Here is a 20,836-nt window from a genome sequence, read left to right on the forward strand (position 1 = left end):
CAAAATATAAGTTTGATCTGGACATCAAGACCGCTGCAGACTGGGTCCAAGATCCTCAGCAGGATGAAAAACAGATGTTGAGAAAGAATCTATAATGAGGGCTGATGAACTTATGCAGACATTTTACAGTGTGTGAGAAGTCTCTTCCTATCACTTCAGATCCCTTCCACCAGATAAATTTCTCTCTACATTTTTACTTCCATCCTGAAATGACAGTGCCTTGCTAAACTTAACTGGTCTTAACTGGTTTAAGCTGGTCTAGCTAGTGTCCCAGTGCAGGAAACCCTCTAAAACAAGGCTGATTAAAGCTTGTATTTATTTATGTCATGTTAACTACTCTGTATTCTGTCAAATTAAAGTTTTAGGAAAGCAATTCTGGAAAAAAGAAATCAAAGACTGAGATAATTAGAACTGCCTGATTAGTTTGCTGTTTATTATTACACATTTCACATTGGCTCTAGACAATGTCAGACATTCTCAAGGCTTTTGTTTAAACTGCACGTAAAGCATCACATTAAAATATAATCAGCTATTCATGGCAGAACATCAGAATAAGATCGAACTATTTTTTTTAACCTGTTGTCTATAAATACAAACAGTTTGGTCAACACTTGTGTGATAACTACATGATGACAATAGACACAAAGTTATGTATAATACCACTTAGCAAGCTTGCACACCTATGGCACATAACATAACATTTGGCACCGTGGAATGTTTAGGCAATTTTCTTTGTTTCACAAAGCTTCAGTTGTAATGAAAGAGCCCTCATAGTTCAGTCAATGCCAATGAAAAGCCGCCATGATTCAGTGCTGTGGTTTTACAAATAATAGATGAGTAACACCAGTTTTAACTGGCTTTAAATGGATCTATAAGGCGTTCTGGTACTTATATATCTGCAGTATTTGTCAAGATTAAATATTCCATATTTTCTGCTATTTAAATACATATATATTGATGCATTCTTAAATTAGATTTACTTTACTACCACGGAAGTATTTGTATAGCAAACTTTTCTTTGGACTGCACCGTACATAAAAAAAATAACAGGTCACCATAAATAATAGCACTAACACATTCAGACAATAACATCATAATTTCTTGGTGTCGTGATTTTTAAATAGCTCATAAGGAGAAGTGCCCTGTAATCAGTTATAGTCTCTGTCACAGTGCATACTTTGAAGTTTCTTTTGCAACCAGAGATGAGGAGTTCAGTTTTCTTATTGTCTCCCCTCAGGTTTAAGTCTGTCCAGCGCCAAATGCTCAATAAGAGTCCACGGTCACTTCTTGGTCCCTTTGAGTTGTCAATGATATAATGATTACGAGGGAAAGACGGATAAAACAGGAGCAGGAAGGACACAACAACAAGAACATACTGTAGCTACTGGACACCTACAAGACAGAAAGCTGGAGTGTACTACATAAGACAGACACATCACGTTGGGACTGAGTGCTTCTAAGGGTCGTTGTTCACACAAATACGATGCTTCATTGGACACAAGAAATCAAAGCTGGGTTCCAGAGGACTACGGGAAGGTGCTCATGCTTTTAGCATGCCAGTTTTACCTTGCTTTCTTTTCTCACTTACTGCTTTTAGTCCTATTTTTTCAGTCCACCCTTCTTATCTATTTCATGAGCATTTTGCTATCGACAACCGCAGCCCTCCACCACCATGTCTTGATAGTTTTTCAACACCACACGTTCCTCCTGGTCCAGGTAGAGGAGGGCGATGGGGCTAAGGGCCGATGGCACACAGCAGGCCCGCGGCACGGCTCCGTTTACAGAGTTGACCAGCGTCTGCACCATAGCATGGCTAGATGAATTCATATGGTCAGCCAGTGGGAAGCGGCACTCTCCGAGGCAAAAGAAAGCATCGTAACCAGACGGGGCCACGATCCATTTATTCCAACCTACATCTTTGAAGTCCACGTACAGCGGGTGTCGACGGCAGCGAGCGCGGGATAGCCGTTTGAGCTTGGCAGCCCTCCCACCATGTCGTTTCACTCGCCTTTCATTCCATCCCAGCCGCCAACCTGTGTCAGAGCCCTGACCCCTATCACCCTTAAACCAGCCTCCGGTCCATCTGCCTCTGCCTCGTCTGCCAGCAGGGGTCTGCTTTTTGAGGGGCACAAAGGGCTCGCTGCGGCCATCGTGACTGTAAGTTACCAGCAACGGCCTCTGCCTCGCCCAGCTGTGCTCATCATGCCCGGTGGACCTGCGCACCCGCAGATGTCTCTCCTTGGAAAGGCTGCTGTTATTATCAGCAATAACGTCCAGAATGAAAGACAGGCTCCCTGACCTCTCAGATAGATTCTGAAACACTTCTCCATCCAGGTGAAAGGTTTCCCAGAGTTCTGTGGTCTTTCGATCTCTAGTCAGTCGGCGTGAATGGATCAGTGTGGGCTTAGATGCAGGGTCACTGTTGGAAAGATAAAGGCTGACCATGTGAGAGTCTTCACTTGATCCTTCGTGCAGAAAACGGAGCTCTGCCGACACCACGCTCTCTTCTGACGGAATGGAGGACAGATTGAAGCCAATGTGAATACTGTCCCCTGTCGTTTTCTGCTCTTCTGGAACACTCAGGACTGTAGAATCTAGGCAGGAAAAAAGAGAGACAAAGTTCTTAAGCTGTGAAATACTTTTTTTCCATCATGTTCAAACACTTGCTCTCTGGGTAATGGCATAATTGTCCAACTAAATAATAATTGCACATCATTTGCTAGGAGCACTTATGAAAATAAGCCTCGTCCTTCTTAACTTGTTCCAAGGTATCTACGCTGATGCCAAGACTCGAGTGAAAAATATCAGAACACTGAATCCAAGGGTAGCTTTTACATTGGGCATCCTGGCACCTAAGGCAGGTTAATTGACTTCCACATGTCTCTGTGCTGTGTTTACGGTAAATTTAGCCTTTTACGACTGCCAAGGGAATCTGTGTTCCTATGACCTAGTGCAATAGCTGCTCATACCTGTGTGGTGAAAGCATCGGACTGTGTTGGCTCCTAGCACATGCTGGGAGGGGTAACTAAACTCTGGATCTTCAACGAGATGGAACTGTTGAGTGTGGAATCGATACAGGTCTAGAAGATACTGGGGCACCCGTGCCTCTGTACTGGGGTTGGGGTGTGACTGTAGGCCCAGGCGGGTCAGCAAGAGGTTTTGAATGGTATGGGCCAAACTAGGTTCCAGAGGACTACCAAGGTTTCCATGAGTCTGACTGGGACCCTCCTGTTGACCTGATGAGACATGAGGTAGCAGCAGGATCATCAGAACCAGTTGGCTAGCAGGGAACATGTTGGACCTGCGGAAAGATAAAAAGAGGAGCCATTGTGAGACTACTTAAGATATTTTTAAAAAGTTTGTTTTTCATTGCTATTTTGAACCCCATTGGCTTTCACTGCATGCATAAAAGCCGTCATAAAGTTTTGGAATGGCACACTGACAGAAATTGTATTTTTGGGTGAACTATTGCATTAATTGATTGTGTTTATTCCAGTCAATGAATGAATACCTGACTCAGAAGAAATAATGGTCAAAATGTTTTTCTTGTCCCAATTAGTGTTGCAATTGACCGTATTTTTAGCTTTAGCCCTTGAGCCACGTGTCTTTGTTTTGCCTTATATGTTGGCTGATTTAGCGCTAATAGTCTGGTTTGTTGCATAGAGTGGTAAGAAACTATCTCTCTGTGTTTTTGTTGTTGATTTACTGGTATTTGTTGTTTTGGAGACCATAATCGCAGAAACAGTGTCATTAGGGAACTGGAGTAGTTTTACAGAGATTATGGTGTGTGCTGTTTGATTTAGAGGTCTACAATGGGCCTGTTAGGCCAATTCATTAAGCCTGAGAATAACCCAGGACATAGAGCATTGGTGCACTGTGTTCTTGAAAAGCATGCAAACTTACTTACTTGCAAATTTATATAGCCTTATCCGAGGCTACGTTACGCTACATTATGTGGCATGACTTATTGTAGGATGCTCATGAAGCAAATTGTCATTTTTGAATGAATATAACAGGTCATTGTATGATGAAAGTAGATTTGAAAGTTGCAGTTTGTTGACTTTGTGCTGCTGCCAGTGACCCAGAGAAAAGGACCCTTTGTCATTTGTCTCTAAAACAGCTGCTTGAAATAAATCACTAGGTTAAAGGTTTAAAGTTTGTATCAGCACACTGATGTTTATGGTAGCTCCCAATCTAAAGTAAATCACCTTTCAAAAGTAATTTGAGAGTCAAAGGTCTAAAATTGTCATGGTTTATTGCTGCTTTTCATACATTTATCCTAGTCTATACATATTTGTGAATAATTTTAGGGGCATCAAATTGACTTTTATCTGTTCATTGATATCTTGTGCAGAGTAAAGAAATCAAAGAGGAAGCAGTCAGAAATGTTATGACTTGGATTTGAAATGTTTAATATAACATGTATAGCCTGAATTTGGGTCCTGTCTACGTCACTGCTATGCAAGAGAAATTCTTCCTGAAAAAACCTAAAAGGACAGATTGGCACTCAACACTTAGACCCTCCAGCACTTAGATCTCCTTCAGTAACAGCTAATTGTTGCAAGCTGTCATCCATTAGTGACAAAATCTTCTCAAAGCTTACAGTTTTGAACTATCCTTCCCATTGGTCCCATCTCTAAGCCAACATAAGCCTTCAACGGGTCCTTTACAAATACGAACTTTGGTGGAGTTCGTGAGAGGCGTTGAAGGGGTAATTTGAAAGCTTTGATAGAAACACCGTTAAATTAATATTTTGGGTTAACTGCAACTCTATCAACAGCTTCTGCTGAAACTGAATTACAGTGGAAGCCAACGGGGCATCCATGGTATGCTTGGCCTTATTGTCTTCTTTAATAACGGTCAACACACAGTCGGTTCTTACATACTGAGGGATTAGTCTAAATGATTTATGTGGTTTCAACAGCTTCCATGGCCTATATAGAGCTTATCTCGTATTTAGCCTAGAATATGCCTCTACAAGGTGCTGGGTGGTCTCACACAGGCCAGGAACACTTACATCTGAGACAAACTAAATGGTCTTTGATGTACAATGTGCTCAAATCAGGACTTACTGAGTCTTGGATTACCCTCAACTGCAGGTGTTAACGCAGTGGAAAAGAGGATGTATACCGTCCTCCTGCTGTCCTCTACGTCCCCTTCATCTCGCTCACACTCATTCACCAAACTCCAGCTGAATCCTCAGAGGACACACAGGATAAGACAGTCCCCCACGCCCACAGTATCCGGCAGTAAAGTAGATTAAGTGGCTTTTACCCATCCACTCGATTGTTCCGCCCAGTGGGAGCTCACAGAGGTGTAGCTTCCAGATGGAGCTGTTCTCTTGAATGCTGCCTCCCCACTAAACCTTCATTAGACTCCTTCGCTTCCGTCTTCAATCCACCCCCCCTCCATCGGCGTGTGTTTGGGCCACATACTTGTCATGGTTTCTGTTGTGATTGGATACAGAACAGACGGCGAGAGGTGACCCCGGGAGAGGAAAGGTCAGCCAGACTCGTGCCATTACCAGAGCAACATGGCCTGTTGACCTCCGAGTGGAGTGCAGGGTTTCTTTGCATCCACTTATCTCTTTCAGCTTTCTTTCCACATTTTTCCCCCCTATTTTTATTCTTCTTATCAGTTCTCTTCCTGTAAAGCATGACTTCCAGAATTGATATATTGTTACACAGTTCTAGGAAAAGCAAGTTCTCTCTCTCTCATGTTTTCCCCTTTCGTATTTACCCAGAAGTCAGCAGTGTAGGGCCGTTGGGGTCATGGTGCCTCTGCTTGTTGCCGATTTATCCTCCACTGCTGTCTTCGTGTTTCACATTTCACTCTGTACCCCGATCCCTCCGCTCTACTTTCCTGTTGTTCTTCCTTTCGTTCATTCCCTAGACTGCTTCTCCCCAGCTCGCCCGCCCCCCTCCCCATTTTGTAATTTTGTTCTTGAAGGAACACTCTTAAACATGAATTGTGCTACGTTTTCAGATGCAAAAGGTACCACACTATATATTGAGTCCCCATGGCACACGAGAAGTCACAAATGGTAAAGATGTGCCTCTGTTCTGCTGCTTTAAAGACATAAAATCATTAGAATAATATTGCAGGTAACCTGCAGGGATAGTTTTATTGGAGTATATTAGCACAAAACTGTAATTTATCCCAGCTGGACCGATTTAGAGATAATGACAGATTGTGCCCCATAACATTCAGTGGAACAATCCTCTGTGACCGTACACACATACACACACACTGCACTGTTACAGACTGAAAAACACACTCCAGAACTGATACAGTTATAGGAACATACACCCACTTTCTATGCAGCTTGCCAAAGGGTCAACTAAGAACAGACTAAAGTGGTCTCCAAGGATGAGTAGAGTAGACCAGACAAGAAATTTCCTCCCAGAATCCTCCCCTAACCCCCACATAACATTCTGTTATCAATTTGACTGATTTGACGCACCCGAAACCCTCAGACAGTGTTGTATTATCATCTGGCAAATGCAGAAGTATCTAAATGTATGATCTATTTTAGTTAACACAACATTGTAACAACCCATTTTGTAAGTTCTGAAAAGACACATCACATATCACAACTTCCCTTTTCTGCCAGATTGTGTCTTTATGATTTATCCAGTTAGCAAAGGTCTTGCCTGTTTGTTTGCTGTACATTTTATCCCCCAAGCCAAACGCATAAATACAGCCCTTTGCCAGCCCTGGACAGCAAGGATCTACTCTCCACAGTCATTTCTTCTGCATGCTCCAGCAAGGCAATCTTAGCACTTAGAACATTGACTGCTTTTTGCCTTTGGTGGAAACATTGACCTGCCTGTTTCACATGTTCTGAGGATGCATCTCCACTATGAATCTGTCATTGGGTTTGGTGAGTAACACGTGTGAATTTTTAGCTTGGAGAAGACAGTTTGGTAAGGAATGAGTGATTGTTTGACGTTTCAGATTTGAGTCACACACTGCAGAATATAATTTTCTTTATTGCTATTGTACATGTCGTCTTGTTTTCCATTGTCTAAAAACTAGATCAATTGACCTGAGAAGCGAAATTCTGTGAGATAAAACTTGTTAACAGCGTTTATATGATTTGTGCATTTGTGTTATACAAAGGGGTAATAAAATAAATTTAATTCAGGAATTATTTTCAAATTTTCTTACACAACTTTGCTTCTCAAAGTCAATTTATCTAGATTAAATCAAGTTTAGATATTCTACACAAGCACTTGCCACTAGTTTTGCCCGTGGCACAGGATACAACTGATTTTGCAAGCATCAAGGTGTTCTGCAGCAGAGGTTTGTACTCACGTCCAGGTGAAGTGGGCGGTGTGCAGGGTCCATGGTTTGTCCTTGAGCTCCAGTGTTACAGACCCTCTCCTCTCATTGGCTCCTGAGGACAGAGTGGACGCCGTCTGCCTCTCCTGGGTTAGTGAATGTACCTCGTCAGCCTCTTAAGCTTGTTCTCAAGCACTCATCCTCTTCTGAGTGTCAGAGAAGTGCGCTCTTAAAAAACATTCACCGGCTTCCCTGTGGCTGACCGGACGCCGCTGTTATGCCAGGACCAGGACGCAAAATAGCAGCTGAGAAAGAGACCAGGATAATTAAATGGATGAGAGAGGAAGAATTGGAAGTTTGTGCCGGCTAAATTCCCTCCTGTCCTTCTGGCTTTGTAGCTAACTTTCTCTCTTCCTCACTTAATCTGTCTGTACTTCTCTTTTGTGCTCTCCTCCCCTTTTTCCTCCCTCGCTCTCGCTCACTCTCTCTCTCTCTCTCTTACCAGCTGGTAAACTCAGTTAAACTCTAATTGACTTTCCTGTCCATTCGGATCCTCCCTGATAGTGATGTCACCGATGCCCCCTCCCTCCACCCACCTTCTCCAAACACACACACAAACAAAGATAAGGTCAGGGCTGCTTTAAATACACAGTACAGGTCAGATTGCCATTTGTAACTTTACATTTGGGTCTAAATGTTTCTTTTGCAGGAAACAGGAAAAAACGTGACAGATAAAGTTGAGCACACAATGGGCGGTATGACCGGTTGATCTGACATTATCTGAGCGAGTGTTTATTCTGGAGGGAGTCATGAAGGTGAAAGAGAACTAATGATGATACAAGATTAATTCACTGTCATTGGTGCAAATGAACAGCCAGAGGGTGCCAGGAAAACACATCTATCACCAGCAAGAGAGAAAGGGGCACGAATATAATGAGTGCAAAAGGAACGCAAAAAGAAAGAGAGATGAGAGAGGGAGCAAGGTGTGCTCGTCCTTCCGGTGGAGTGGACTGCATTGGTATGCATCTGGCAGGGCAATGAGAAAATGTCTGTAACCGCACAAGCATCGTCTGACAGATTGGATTGCATCTGTTGAATCAGTTGAAACACCCCCTTCGTAACACACACACACACACACACACAGAGAAACCGGTTCGCCCATGCAAGGACACTACTTTCTAGAATTTTCTATGGCACAGGACTGTATGATACAGATTTTACATTGAACATCAAGTGGTAACTCAAAAAAAAAAAAAAAAAATCTGACACTGAAATTCATTAACATGAATATGAAAGAAAATGACAGATTTGGATTTGAGATGTGAGTTTTAAACATTTTTAAATTTTTCCGTTCAGTTTTCCGTTTTAGAGTTTAGAATTTGAAGTTTGAAGACTTTAATCTATATTTATATGATTTCACCTCCAAAAAAACAACTACAACTGTTTGTTAGTGTCTAAATTTAATGTCTAAAATTATAATAAACACAAACAAAAATATTTTTGTAAATGTATATAGCTCTATATATAAATTGCACAGGCAAAACAATATGCAGTCTAAAGTGGAAACCATTTCATGCTCTCTGCTTCCAGTTATTCACTGCACAAAACATTGTGGGCACCACAAATTATATTCACTGCAAGTGAAACGGCATTTATTACAGTCAGAGTTTATATTGTCTTTATTTTGTGTGGTTTCTCTCATGGTTTTCTGGATAACGGCATATCATGCAACCTGTCTAACCTGTTCTAACCTAATCTGACTAGTTCCAACTACCTGACAGATGAATTTGTTGCACAATCCCATACAGTTTGATTCGATGTACAGTCTAGATATGGGAAGAGTTGTTTCTAAATGCAACCCATTTTTGGTCAATGAGTCTGTTGCAGAAAAGAACTGTTGGCTGAATGAGGGAGTTTGTCTAGAAATAAAAAGTATCATCCGTTTTTATCATCCAAATACTGTTGGATGATAAAAGCGAGGATCTTCCTGACTTGCACAGTTGATGTTCGCAGTCACTGTTTGAAACGGTTCAGAGAGAGAGAAATGTCATCGCCCTCACATTTCCTCCTCAGAGTTGGGAGAGTCTTCTGCATTCCGACATGGGTGGGGCATCCTGAATTAATTAATTTATTTATTGGCCGTGATGTCCTTGTGCAGATCTGTGAGAATTTATTCACAAACTATTCCTCTCTGTTGTGGCGTGCTGTTTCTGGCTTGTAGCCAGCAGGAAAATTACATTTAACCGAAAGCAACCCTCAAATATCACTGGAAATATTTATTCTTAATCCCTCGAGATGCTCTGTTGTTTGACTGTCACCATCTGCTGACTCAATAAACTTTATAATTATTTTTTAACATGTATTTTCAGTCCTAGCACTTCCCATTCCTATAATTACTCATCATAGCCATATAGGGAAACCAGATGAGATTTACTGTTAAACTAATCGAATACGTGACACCCGCCCCAATGATCGCCATGATATCATTTCATATTTCCTTCTCTTACCTTCCTCTTTTTCCCCTCTATCTCGTTTTGTTTTGCAGTTCAGCTCTGTCCATATGCTCACCCACCAGAGGCAGGAGGAGTTCCCGTCCACTTTAACCTCTGATGTCTGAGGAAAGGAAATGTGGCCCCACTGGTAATGACATAAGAGGCGTTATAGCTTTGCATTCATATAAACTGGCATCATTTTAAATTCAAGTTGATTTTTTCAGGGACTAAACATGATATTACAACTAAATCTCATTAGAGTAGAATGCTAGGTTATTGTTAATAGAATAAGTTGGCATGATTAAAAAGGTACATTTTTAGGCTGGTCCACCTCAGCAGTCAACAACAATGGATTACATTTACGTTGTTTTTCAGAACATTTTGAAGCTTGAAAATTTTAGGTGAACAGATTTTCAATGGAGGGGCAGAAACCTCTCAGGATTAAAAAAAATATATATCTTTTGTGATCCGAAGATGAATGAAAGTTTATGGGTGCGTGCTATTTGCAAATAGCTCAAATGCATTACTTAACAATAAATTAAACTAAATTAATTTTACTTTTACTATTTATTTTTATTTTTATTAATTCCACTGAATTCATTTAAATCCCTTCTATTCTTTATTTAAAAAGGAATGCATTAAAACATCATGTCTTAATGTTCAAGACATGGTTATGATGACCTTAGTATATATAACAGACCATTTCAAAACAGAAAAGAAAGCAATGAAATGAGCTGGTGCATGCAGGGACTTTTACTTTGATGGTATTTAATCTGAGTTTATTTAACACAGGTGAATAACTTGCTCCAATCATTCTCTCTCTGTGTTTTTCTTCCACACAAATGGACAAACACGGCTTGCTTTGCATTCGATAGAAATTCCAAAGTGCGTTCTGAGATTAGATTCCTTTCTCTTTAGGTCATTGTTTGTTGAAAGACAGAGAGAGGGAGAGAGTGATGAGATTAGGATGGGGGCCCATGCCTCGTTCCCGTAGCCGCTCTTTGGATGAGACGGTGAGAGACCAGCAGCTTCCTGAGTGTTAATTGCTGTGCTGCCAGCATACACTTGGCAAGCCTCGCTTCTCTGCATTACATGATAAAACACGGCTGGCCATCACAGATATATAAAGACACACACACACACACAATCTCAATGTATTGTCCTGATACTCTGCCTCTCCTTCCTTCACAACACATTCCAATGATATCATTGGTGTAAATGTTTAAGACAAGGTCATCACGTGGGTAAATGTGCACCAGGGTGTGTGTCTCTATGTAAACATGTAAGGCTTTTTGTCCCATTTTATTATCAATGCAGTGACTTTGTTAGTGATCTAATGCACAGGAGCTTGGTGTAGGTGGATGAGAGTCTGTGTTGGCGGCCCCTGAAGCTTCACCTTGGCCCTTAGGGGTCCTGACACCTTCTTTTAGAGACACAATCAAGCATCAGTTCACCCAAGGGAAGGTGTCAACAAAACAAAGATTTCAAATCCGTGTTAAACTTCAGTTCCTGATAAACTAATGTTCAGTAAATAGAGTTTATGCGCATTCACTTTGACTTGGTGGTGATAGCAACTTTACAGGTACATCTCAAAAAATGAGAATATCGTGAAAAAGTTCATTTTTTCTTGTAACTTATTTCAAAAAGTGAAACTTTCATATATTTTAGATTCATTACATGTAAAGTAAAACATTTCAAAAGTTTTTTTTGTTTTAATTTTGATGATTAGAGCTTACAGCTCATGAAAATCAAAAATCTGAATATTTACATTAGAGTTTCAATTAATGACCATCTCTACAGTATATATTCTGGGTCTATCTTGTTCTTTTAAACCACAATAATGGAGAAGACTGCTGACTTGGCAATGATCCAGAAGACAATCATTGACGCCCTCCACAAAGAGGGTAATCACAGAGGATCATTACTGAAAGGAGTGGCTGTTTACAGAGTGATGTATCAAAGCATATTAAACGCAAAGTTGACTGGAAGGAAGAATTTGGGTAGGAAAATGTGCACAAGCAACAGAGATGACCGCAAGCTTGAGAATACTGTCAAGCAAAGCTGATTCAAACACTTGGGAGAGCTTCAGAAGGAGTGGACTGAAGCTGGAGTCAGTGCATCAAGAGTCTCCACGCTCAGACATCTTCAGGAAAAGAGCTACCAAGCCACTTCTGAACCAGAGACAACGTCAGAAGTGTCTTACCTGGGCTGTGGAGAAAAAGAAGTGGACTGTTGCTCAGTGGTCCAAAGTCCTCTTTTCAGATGAAAGTAAATTCTGCATTTCATTTGGAAATCAGTGTCCCAGAGTCTGGAGGAAGAGTGGAGAGGCACAGAATCCATGTTGCTTGAAGTCCAGTGTGAAGTTTCCACAGTCAGTGATGATTTGGGCTGCCATGTCATCTGCTGGTGTTGGTCCACTGTGTTTTCTGAAGTCCACAGTCAACGCAGCCATCTACCAGGAGATTTTAGAGCACTTCATGCTTCCTTCTGCTGACAAGCTTTATGGAGATGCTGATTTCATTTTCCAGCAGGACTAGGCACCTGCCCACACTGCCAAAGGTACCAAAAGCTGGTTTAATGACCATGCTGTTACTGTGCTTGATTGGCCAGCAAACTCGCCTGACCTGAACCCCATAGAGAATCTATAGGGTATTGTCAAGAGGAAGATGAGAGACACCAGACCTAACAATGCAGATGACCTGAAGGCCGCTATCAAAGCAACCTGGGCTTCCATTACACCTGAGCAGTGCCACAGGCTGATTGCCTCCATGCCACGCCACATTGATTCAGTAATTCATGCAAAAGGAGGCCCAACCAAGTATTGAGTGCATAGAAATGAACATACTTTTCAGACGCCTGACATTTCTGTTTAAAGTATCCTTTTTTATTGATCTTATGTAATATTCTAATTTTCTGAGACACTGAATTTTGGGTTTTCATTATCTGTAAGCCATAATCATCAAAATTTCAAGAAACAAAGGCTTGAAATATTTCACTCTATATGTAATGAATCTATATAATATATGGGTTTCACTTTCTGAAATGAATGACAAAAAGTATTGACCTTTTCACGATATTCTAATTTTTTGAGATATACCTGTATATCTTATTTCTTGGAATTGTGACTTTGTTTCTTATTGCTTCCATACTTACGAACAAAAACAAGTACTGGGTTAAAAATGTAAGAACTGCTGTTGATCAGTACAGTTTTCATTTAATGAAGCCCATATTTGATGCCATGTCGATTTACAAAGTCCGGAAAAAATCTCAGTGAATTAAGAACAAATGCAATTAAAATGGCTTTGGCAAGTAAATAAAACTTAAACAATAATACAATAAAATATAAAACCAATTAATCAATAAACTAACCAAAATAACTAGCCTTTAGTATTAATAACTTTAGTATTCTGCATGGATTGAATTGCTACAAGCAAATCTGAAACAAATAAGCAATTAAATCAAAGTTTGATTTTACAAGTTTAACCGCAGTGAAAAAATACAGATCAGATGTTTTTTAGGATGCCTAGAAGTACATATTGGTTGCCATTTTGGGAATATTTCCAAAACAAAAATTCCAAAATCATGACTATTTTATTTTTGTTTATCGAGACGTCTGCAAGTATTAATTTATATATTTTTTAAATGTATATTGTAAATACATTTTACAATTCAAAAGTAGATTTTTCTGGCTGGTAATAGATTATTTTGATGACTAATTTTTAATTATTTTTAAGTATTAAAGTTAATTTTGGACGCACATAACAATGTAACACTTGCTAATACTTACGTCATTTATATTCATATGTAAATTATGTTGGCTATGCCTCACTATTCCTCTATTCCTCACATGATGGCAGAGCTAAAACATACACTGTAATCCCATATTCTTATCTCAACAGCCTCAGCTAATGTGATCAGCATTCTCAGCACTCAGGTAATGTTTACTGCAGCTCATTTCATCATGCAACATTACTAAATAAATGCTTCAACTACTGTTAAACTGTTTGACTGCTTATCATCCTGATAAGAACTCCTACTGAGTGTATTTTCTTATAAGAACCTGCTGTTAAAGAGATACGAGCTGTCATTCAAACACTCAACATGGCGATATAATCTGAACCTGCTGATACGCAGACGTTTAGTCTAATCTTGTTGATTGTACGACCTCGCGTCGTTCAGTGTTTGTACGCGTGGCATACGGCTGCAGGAGTCTCAGCTGTTAGTTTGCCCTCCTAAACGATAGCATGCGACACTCTTGTCCTGCAATTAGCTCTAATCTAGCCCTCTGTTTATCATCGGTGGAGGCAGGAGGAGCGTAAAACATCGTCCAGCCCCAGGGGTGAGAGGGGGTCAGAACACGAGACGGAGGGGCTTTCAGAAGAAGAGGAAGATTAGAACTAACAGGAAGTGCGCTCTCCTCTGCTCATGTAAACGTGTCTGGGTGACTGGACGTCTGAAATAAATAAATCGGCCTTGTGGGAGACGTCCGTAGCAGCGGTGGAATTTTTTCCTCCGAAACAGAGAAAGCAGCGCAACACACACATATGCACACAAACCCCGGAGAATCCAAACAAGAACACCTGCGATTCCCTCCACCACATCCATGATCCGTCTCCATCCATACTGTGTGTAAACAGTTTACAGTAGACAACATGAGTGAAGGATTTGTCTGTCTGTCTGTCCGTCCATCCATCCATCTGTCCGATGTTCTTAATAATAATCAGTCTACACAATTATTCTGCCAAGTAACAGTTAAATAGCTTATTCACATATGTAGACGTTTTATGCTGGAAAATAGTACACTAACCTGCTGCATTAGCATTAGTGCAGATCCGAGAGTGTGTGTTTACAGTAAGAGTGTGTTACAGAGCATAGCTCATCCAATCAGAATTTCACGTTGCGCTAATTATACATAACACAACAGTGTGCAACATTATCTCACATTATCCCTTGCAGTTAGTGAGCAGTAAGTTGTGCGGTATGTTATGGATAACTCTATAGAGACTTTAGACTCTTGCTGAAAAGACCAAATCATCAGTCTCTCTTTTGTCCTCATGGGTGGCCTCTGGATTTAACGCACATGTCTAGAATCTGCCATTCGATATCAGAGAGATATACATCGCTCTCTAAACACATGGAAACTCAGCACAGTTTGGGCTTCAGACAGACTTTCCAAAAGAAGGCTGTGTGTGACCCGTCGTAAAATAAAATAAAAGATACTAAAAATCATCAAGCGATTGATCTTTTCTTTGAAACTGCGTCCACGCAGGCATGCCAGAGAGCTGATGGAATATAAAACACCGCTTCAGTCTCAGATCTCTGATCAGAAATCCCATTGAAAGGATGATGGCCTAATCCAATATCACTGGGATCAGGCGGCTTGTGAAAACCTCCTTCATAACATCTCAAGTCGGGAAGATAATGTTTCACCCACAGATGGGAGGGGGTTAAAACACGAACAAGCGAGATAAAAATGACAAAAGGCAGATCGAGAGAAATGACAGAGAGAGAAAAACAGCAGGTCGTAATTCAGAGCGGGTAAGACAGCGCAGGACGGACGGTCCCACATTGCTGGACATTATTTATGTCTGGTGCGGAGGCAAGGCTGTGATCCCAGCCAGATGTGGATGGCTTCCAGAGGAAAGAGCTTGCAGGTGCTCAGATGCACATTCACACACCTGTGCTCCGCTCCTGTCGCCGCCTCCCTCCGTTCCTCCGCAGGTCACACACAGGGCCTCCGAAGGTCGAGTTGAGACCCCGTACCATGCGGTACACAGAGTCCAGATGCCAAAAACAGCTGCTTGCATGTGTGGATGATATAGTTTAGCTGTTCTTTAAAGCATGAATTCAGAATAGCAGTAGTTTTCTTTCAGCAAAGTTTAGTGTTGCATCACATCTGGCCGTGGTAAACAACAGGACAAACTCATTATGTGTCAAACAAAGACAAAGGGTGTTGCGCAACTTTATTATTTTGTCTTCCATTCATTTTGGAAGGGCTCTTGCATCATTTAAAATTACTTTTATTATCTCACTTGTATATTAGTTTAAGCCTTCCACTAAGAAAAATAGTACATTGCAACATAAAAAGTCCAGCAACAAGACAAACATTGCTTTGGCTTTTTTTATTTTTTTTTGGGGGGGGGGGGGCAATTGCCGCAACTTTTATTTACTTATTTTTTAAAATGAGAAATCATAACTCCATTGTATGTTTTCAAAAAGTAGTTACCCATTTAAATGTGTTTATAATATTATAGAAATGTAAATGTTTATATAATGTAATGTAAATGTTAATTGAATGTCACTTTGTTTGTTGACTTGTCTAGCTGAAGGATATTGTATATCACAATAAACTTTTTAGGTAGAGATTTCAATCACTGGTAAAAGTTTACTGAGGAAAATCAGAGCAATATTTCATAGAAAAACAATGTGCACATTTGTATATATGCAGTACATTTGTTTTTGTAGTAGCAGAAAACATTCCATGTCATAGATAATTATGGAATATACATGTACTGTATGTCTGATATATTCTCAAAATGACAATAAAAAAATTACTTAAATTGAAATGAACCCCCCCCCCCCCCAAAAAAAAAAAAACAACAACATATAAATTATAAAAATAAAAACTAGATATGTAACTATAATAGACTGGAGATTCCGGAATATATATATATTATTTATTTTTATTTTTTTGCCAACAATTATCACTTCTAACTTGTTTGGTACAAATAGAGGGATATGAGAGAAATTATGTTGCCATGAACAAAGTTCAAATATATAGCACACTGTTTATTAAATAGAAATATATGATGGCTCAATACAGCAATTGACCAATCAGAATCAAGTATTCCAGAGAGCACAGAATTTAAATGTGAGTCTGCTTCTGCTGTTAGCTAATTTGTAAAACTAGGTGCTAAAATAAACACAGACAGCATGTGCAAATCACACTTCCACCGAAGTCTAGGATTCGGGATGACCTTGTTTGACTGGAAGGGGACTGAGTGTAGTTATATGTGTATCTGTATATGTCTTCTGTTCCTTATCTAGAGCCGGTGTTTATTCAGATCCAGACTCACTGATAGGATCAGTAAATACATTGGCCGAGAGCGACGTGCCCTGGGACCCTCCATCTATTCCCTTTCCTCTCTGCTGCTTTATTTTGTCTTCTTCCCATCTCATCATCCATCCCGCCCGGATCGCCTCCAGCCCCTAATCATGAATCCTGCCACTCTTCCTCTTCTCCGGTTGACAGTACAGAACAGACAATGTCAGGACGGCCCTACTTAATTTGAGCGAGAGACGGAAGCGGCGGCAGCGTCCCGCGGTGACTCTGGCCCGATGATGACTCACCCGCTTTGGCTGATGAAGGTTGGTGACCCCAATTTGTGAGAGGGAGGAGAGATGGGCGGATACGACGACGTCAGTGGCTCGACCAACGGCTGGATGTCCTTGTCCTGACTGACGTAAATCAAGCGCTGGAGAAAAAGATGTCAGGGGAAGAGGAAAGGAGAGAGAAGGGACAGTGTGTTGGGAATGAATGTGAATGTTTGAGACAAATTATTACAAAAGAAGAGATACGAGAGCCAGATCTCAGCTGTAGACTATCGAATCAAAAGACCAGTTACACAAATGCTCGTATAATGGTTTCAAACATCTCTTACAAACTATCTTAACCCTTGTGCTTGTCAAAAATGGCCATCCTTTTAAAATATTTGTGTAAATCTCTCATTTTGCTACCAACTATTGGACTCAAACTTGTCTTCTTTCAATTAGCACAGGTTTTGCATTTCTTTTTGAAACTGATTGTTCATGGACCGCATTGATCTGAGCTAATACACCTCTATTTTTAAGTGAAAAAAGCAATATTTGTGGACAATTTTGGCAATGTTCACTCAAAAAGTTGGTGCATGACATGCATGAGCTCAGATCGATGTGATCAATCAGTTCCAAAACCTGTGCATAATGAATGAAAACAACATGACAAAAAGAAGATTGAATCCTACATTTCGTGATAATATAGTATAATGAGAGATTTACAAGCAAGGTCATTTTTAACCAGGAACACCACAAGTGTAAGGTGAGAAAAAAGTCCCCAAAAAAGTACAAAAATGACCAAAAGCTGTTATACATTGAGTGAGGAAAGTAAGTAGGTTTTGGTTGTATGCGATACTCACTGGAGTAAAATAAGTGATAAAGAGCCTCTCCTAATTTCATCTGCCTGCCACTCCACCGATCAACACAGCTGTGGTCAGGAGACAGATGAGAGGATGAATGCAGGAGAGAGAGAGAGAGAGAAGGGAGGATGAGAGCAATGTATCAGCTCAGAGGACATAGGGATGGGATTATGGGAATCAGTCTGACGTACCTTTTTGTCAGAAAGGGTCCTGCCATATTTTTATTTCATATTTGGCACAGGGACACTTAAAGGAAAAGTTCAACCAAAAATTGTAATACTGTTGTTATAGATTCCGCAACACATTTAAAATCTACATTTCGTCTGAAATATATGTTTGACCTTAGAAGCAACAAGACTGGTTTTCATAAAGAAAACACACACACACACACACACACACACACTAACAGTGTTCTTTGTGTATCCTGTCCACAACATTCCTGGAGCGATTCAATGTAACTACTTGAATAAATTGAGGGCGATTCATAATGTGTTTTGACAGAAAGCCCTTAAACTGCCTCTCACCAGAGAAGAATGCCGTTCAGCGTCAAAATGAAAATAACTCTGGCATGGCAGGGCCCCAGTTTTAGGACTTGGACCGACAACAAATGTACTGGCTTCCAACAGGAAACCACTCAATAGATATTGCTTGTCTACTTCCTGTTTTTGTCTAATTAGAGAATTAGTATCGCAAATTCTTAACAGCTTTCATTGTCTTCCTGTCAGGCCTAATGCTTCCAACATCAAACTCCCTGAAACCTGTTCACTACAGACAATTACTGATGCCATTGGTTGAGCATCAGATACACAGCTAGCATTAAAATTAGCGTAAGGTTTACATAAGATCCAGACTTTACATAAGTTGATCCAGACTCATCCTCCTCCAGCCGCACCACTTCCCAGAATCCAAAACATTTTGGTGTTTGCAGACTGAAGAGATACTGGCATTCAGAAAGCGTCTCCATAGCCGGTTATCATGTTCCCATCGGATAATGCGTGGGAGAATGCTCAAGTGAACTTCCCCATAAGAGAGAGTTTAATGTCATCTAAAGCAGCGCGGTCTCTCATTAGCACAATCTTCCTGTGTTTAATCCCGGACACTTTGATTCAGATAAAAGCAGCTATCTCTCATCTCTTTATAATTAGGATCTCCCCTTGTGTCCAGTCCTTCCTGGCGAGACAGAGGCCGTGTGTCCCACGCAATCTCCACCTGTTTGCCCAGCAAGAAAACTCCTCAAGGCTTTTAGTAGAGTTTCTTAAGACAAGAGTTTACAACAGACCTCTATGATATAATAAACTTCAGTATGTAAATTGTCCGACATTATTTGTGTTACAGTGCCTTCTGATGCCTTCACTTAATTTTTGCAATTTTTCACATGCTATTTTTGAGGATATTTTATTGATTTTCAATATATAATATGAAAAGATATCCTAAAAATAGTATTATATTTAAAAACTAATATTGGAATTATCATACAAGCATGATATTTATTTATTTGTTGTGATTTATGATGTAAGAATATTTTATACACAACAAATCAAAATAGTGGCATAATTTCCCATGTATGAAATAAAAATCAAATAAAACTGTATATCTAAAAATATACTATATATATATATATATATATAATGATAAAGAAAAATGTGAAAGTGAAATATCATTTTATTGTGTACATAGAGGCTCATTGGAAAAATGTGCCTCTATATACCTAAAAACTGGAATAAACACTAGTGGCAGTAAAACACCGACAACTTTTATTCCTTTTCACACAAACTATGATTATAGGGGCAGATTATCAATTAATACAGACATATTTTTGTTCACTGCACAATACTATATTCTGAGCTCAAAACATTTTTACTATAGTGCATGATTAATAAATACATTTTGGCGCTTGTATCACATAACCAGCTCCATATATATGGCTTTTCTGTCATAGTAAACTTGCTCGTTAGCACACCCGGTACAGCGTTGCACTTATGATGTGTAGTGATTGATATGAGTCCCGTGAAACTCAAGTCACAATAAAAGAGCTCCAAAACTTGTAGAAACGAGCTAAAATGACATGGCTGCTCCAGTAAACTTGATTTCTCATGTTTGCTATTGTTAACACTATTGAACAGGTTTAGTGAGCGTTAACCTGTTAGCATCACCGAATGTTTCATGCCTAGACTGATACGATATGTACCACAACCAGCGTATGTAAATGTTCCTTGACTTACGTTCATCTATGAAACGAAATACGCTTTTAGCGCCACTCACTGGACATCACCTTTCACTTTGAAAGCCTCTCAAAAAATGCAAGAAGTGAGGTACTATTTTGCAGTTGGACAACAGAGTCTATATTTATTCCACACATTTTTAAAATGTCAATTTAAACACAATACATACTTTGAGATGTGCTGGAAATTTGTGGGAATTTTAAAAAATGCCAGAATTCTCCCTGTTAATTGATAAATTAAATAGTAAGAATGCAAGAAGTGTTTTCTTTTCTAATTGTCCACAGATCAAAAGTAACATCCAGTCGTGTTTTGAAGTGTTTTACGGGGCCATGGGTTTCTGCTAGTGTCATCCAGCAAGTCCTTGACCTTCCTCTTTGTCGTTCTTCAGGAGTGTGATCGGTTCATGGGCTGCATTAACTCCTGTGGAGTCACAATCACTGGAGCAGCTCCAAAATTCCTTGAAAGCAAGTTAAACAAAGCTCAGGCCGGCCGGGTCGAGGGTGACTCAGAGTGCCTCTGGCCTTCACAATGGGCACAGAGCAGTAAACATCCCAAAGAGATGGAGCCAACATCTCTGCCCCAAACCAAACATCACAGACAGTGTGCTGACCGAGATCCAAAGTCAAATACTGTTCGATGGCTTTGTATAGATCTGTTCCATTTA

At 40.1% G+C, this 20,836-nt stretch overlaps 1 protein-coding gene across 2 annotated transcripts; it reads right to left on the reverse strand.

Moving 5' to 3' along the window:
* Window positions 1-402: 402 nt before the first annotated feature.
* On the reverse strand, window positions 403-7,776 carry LOC306888277 (bone morphogenetic protein 2-like). Of its 2 annotated transcripts, none has more exons than XM_079446474.1 (3): window positions 7,318-7,776; window positions 2,970-3,301; window positions 403-2,594 (listed from the first exon to the last, which is right to left on the reverse strand). In XM_079446474.1, exons 2-3 carry the CDS (start codon window positions 3,292-3,294, stop codon window positions 1,645-1,647), a joined length of 1,275 nt encoding a protein of 424 aa, XP_079302600.1. In that variant the 5' UTR covers window positions 3,295-3,301; window positions 7,318-7,776; the 3' UTR covers window positions 403-1,644. The 2 variants fall into 2 exon arrangements, with proteins under 2 accessions (XP_079302600.1, XP_079302601.1); XM_079446475.1 differs by lacking the exon at window positions 7,318-7,776 and adding an exon at window positions 5,073-5,447.
* Between the last annotated feature and the right edge of the window lie 13,060 nt (window positions 7,777-20,836).

This window comes from Barbus barbus, assembly GCF_936440315.1.
Source record: "Barbus barbus genome assembly, chromosome: 22".
Classification (NCBI taxonomy): domain Eukaryota; kingdom Metazoa; phylum Chordata; class Actinopteri; order Cypriniformes; family Cyprinidae; genus Barbus; species Barbus barbus.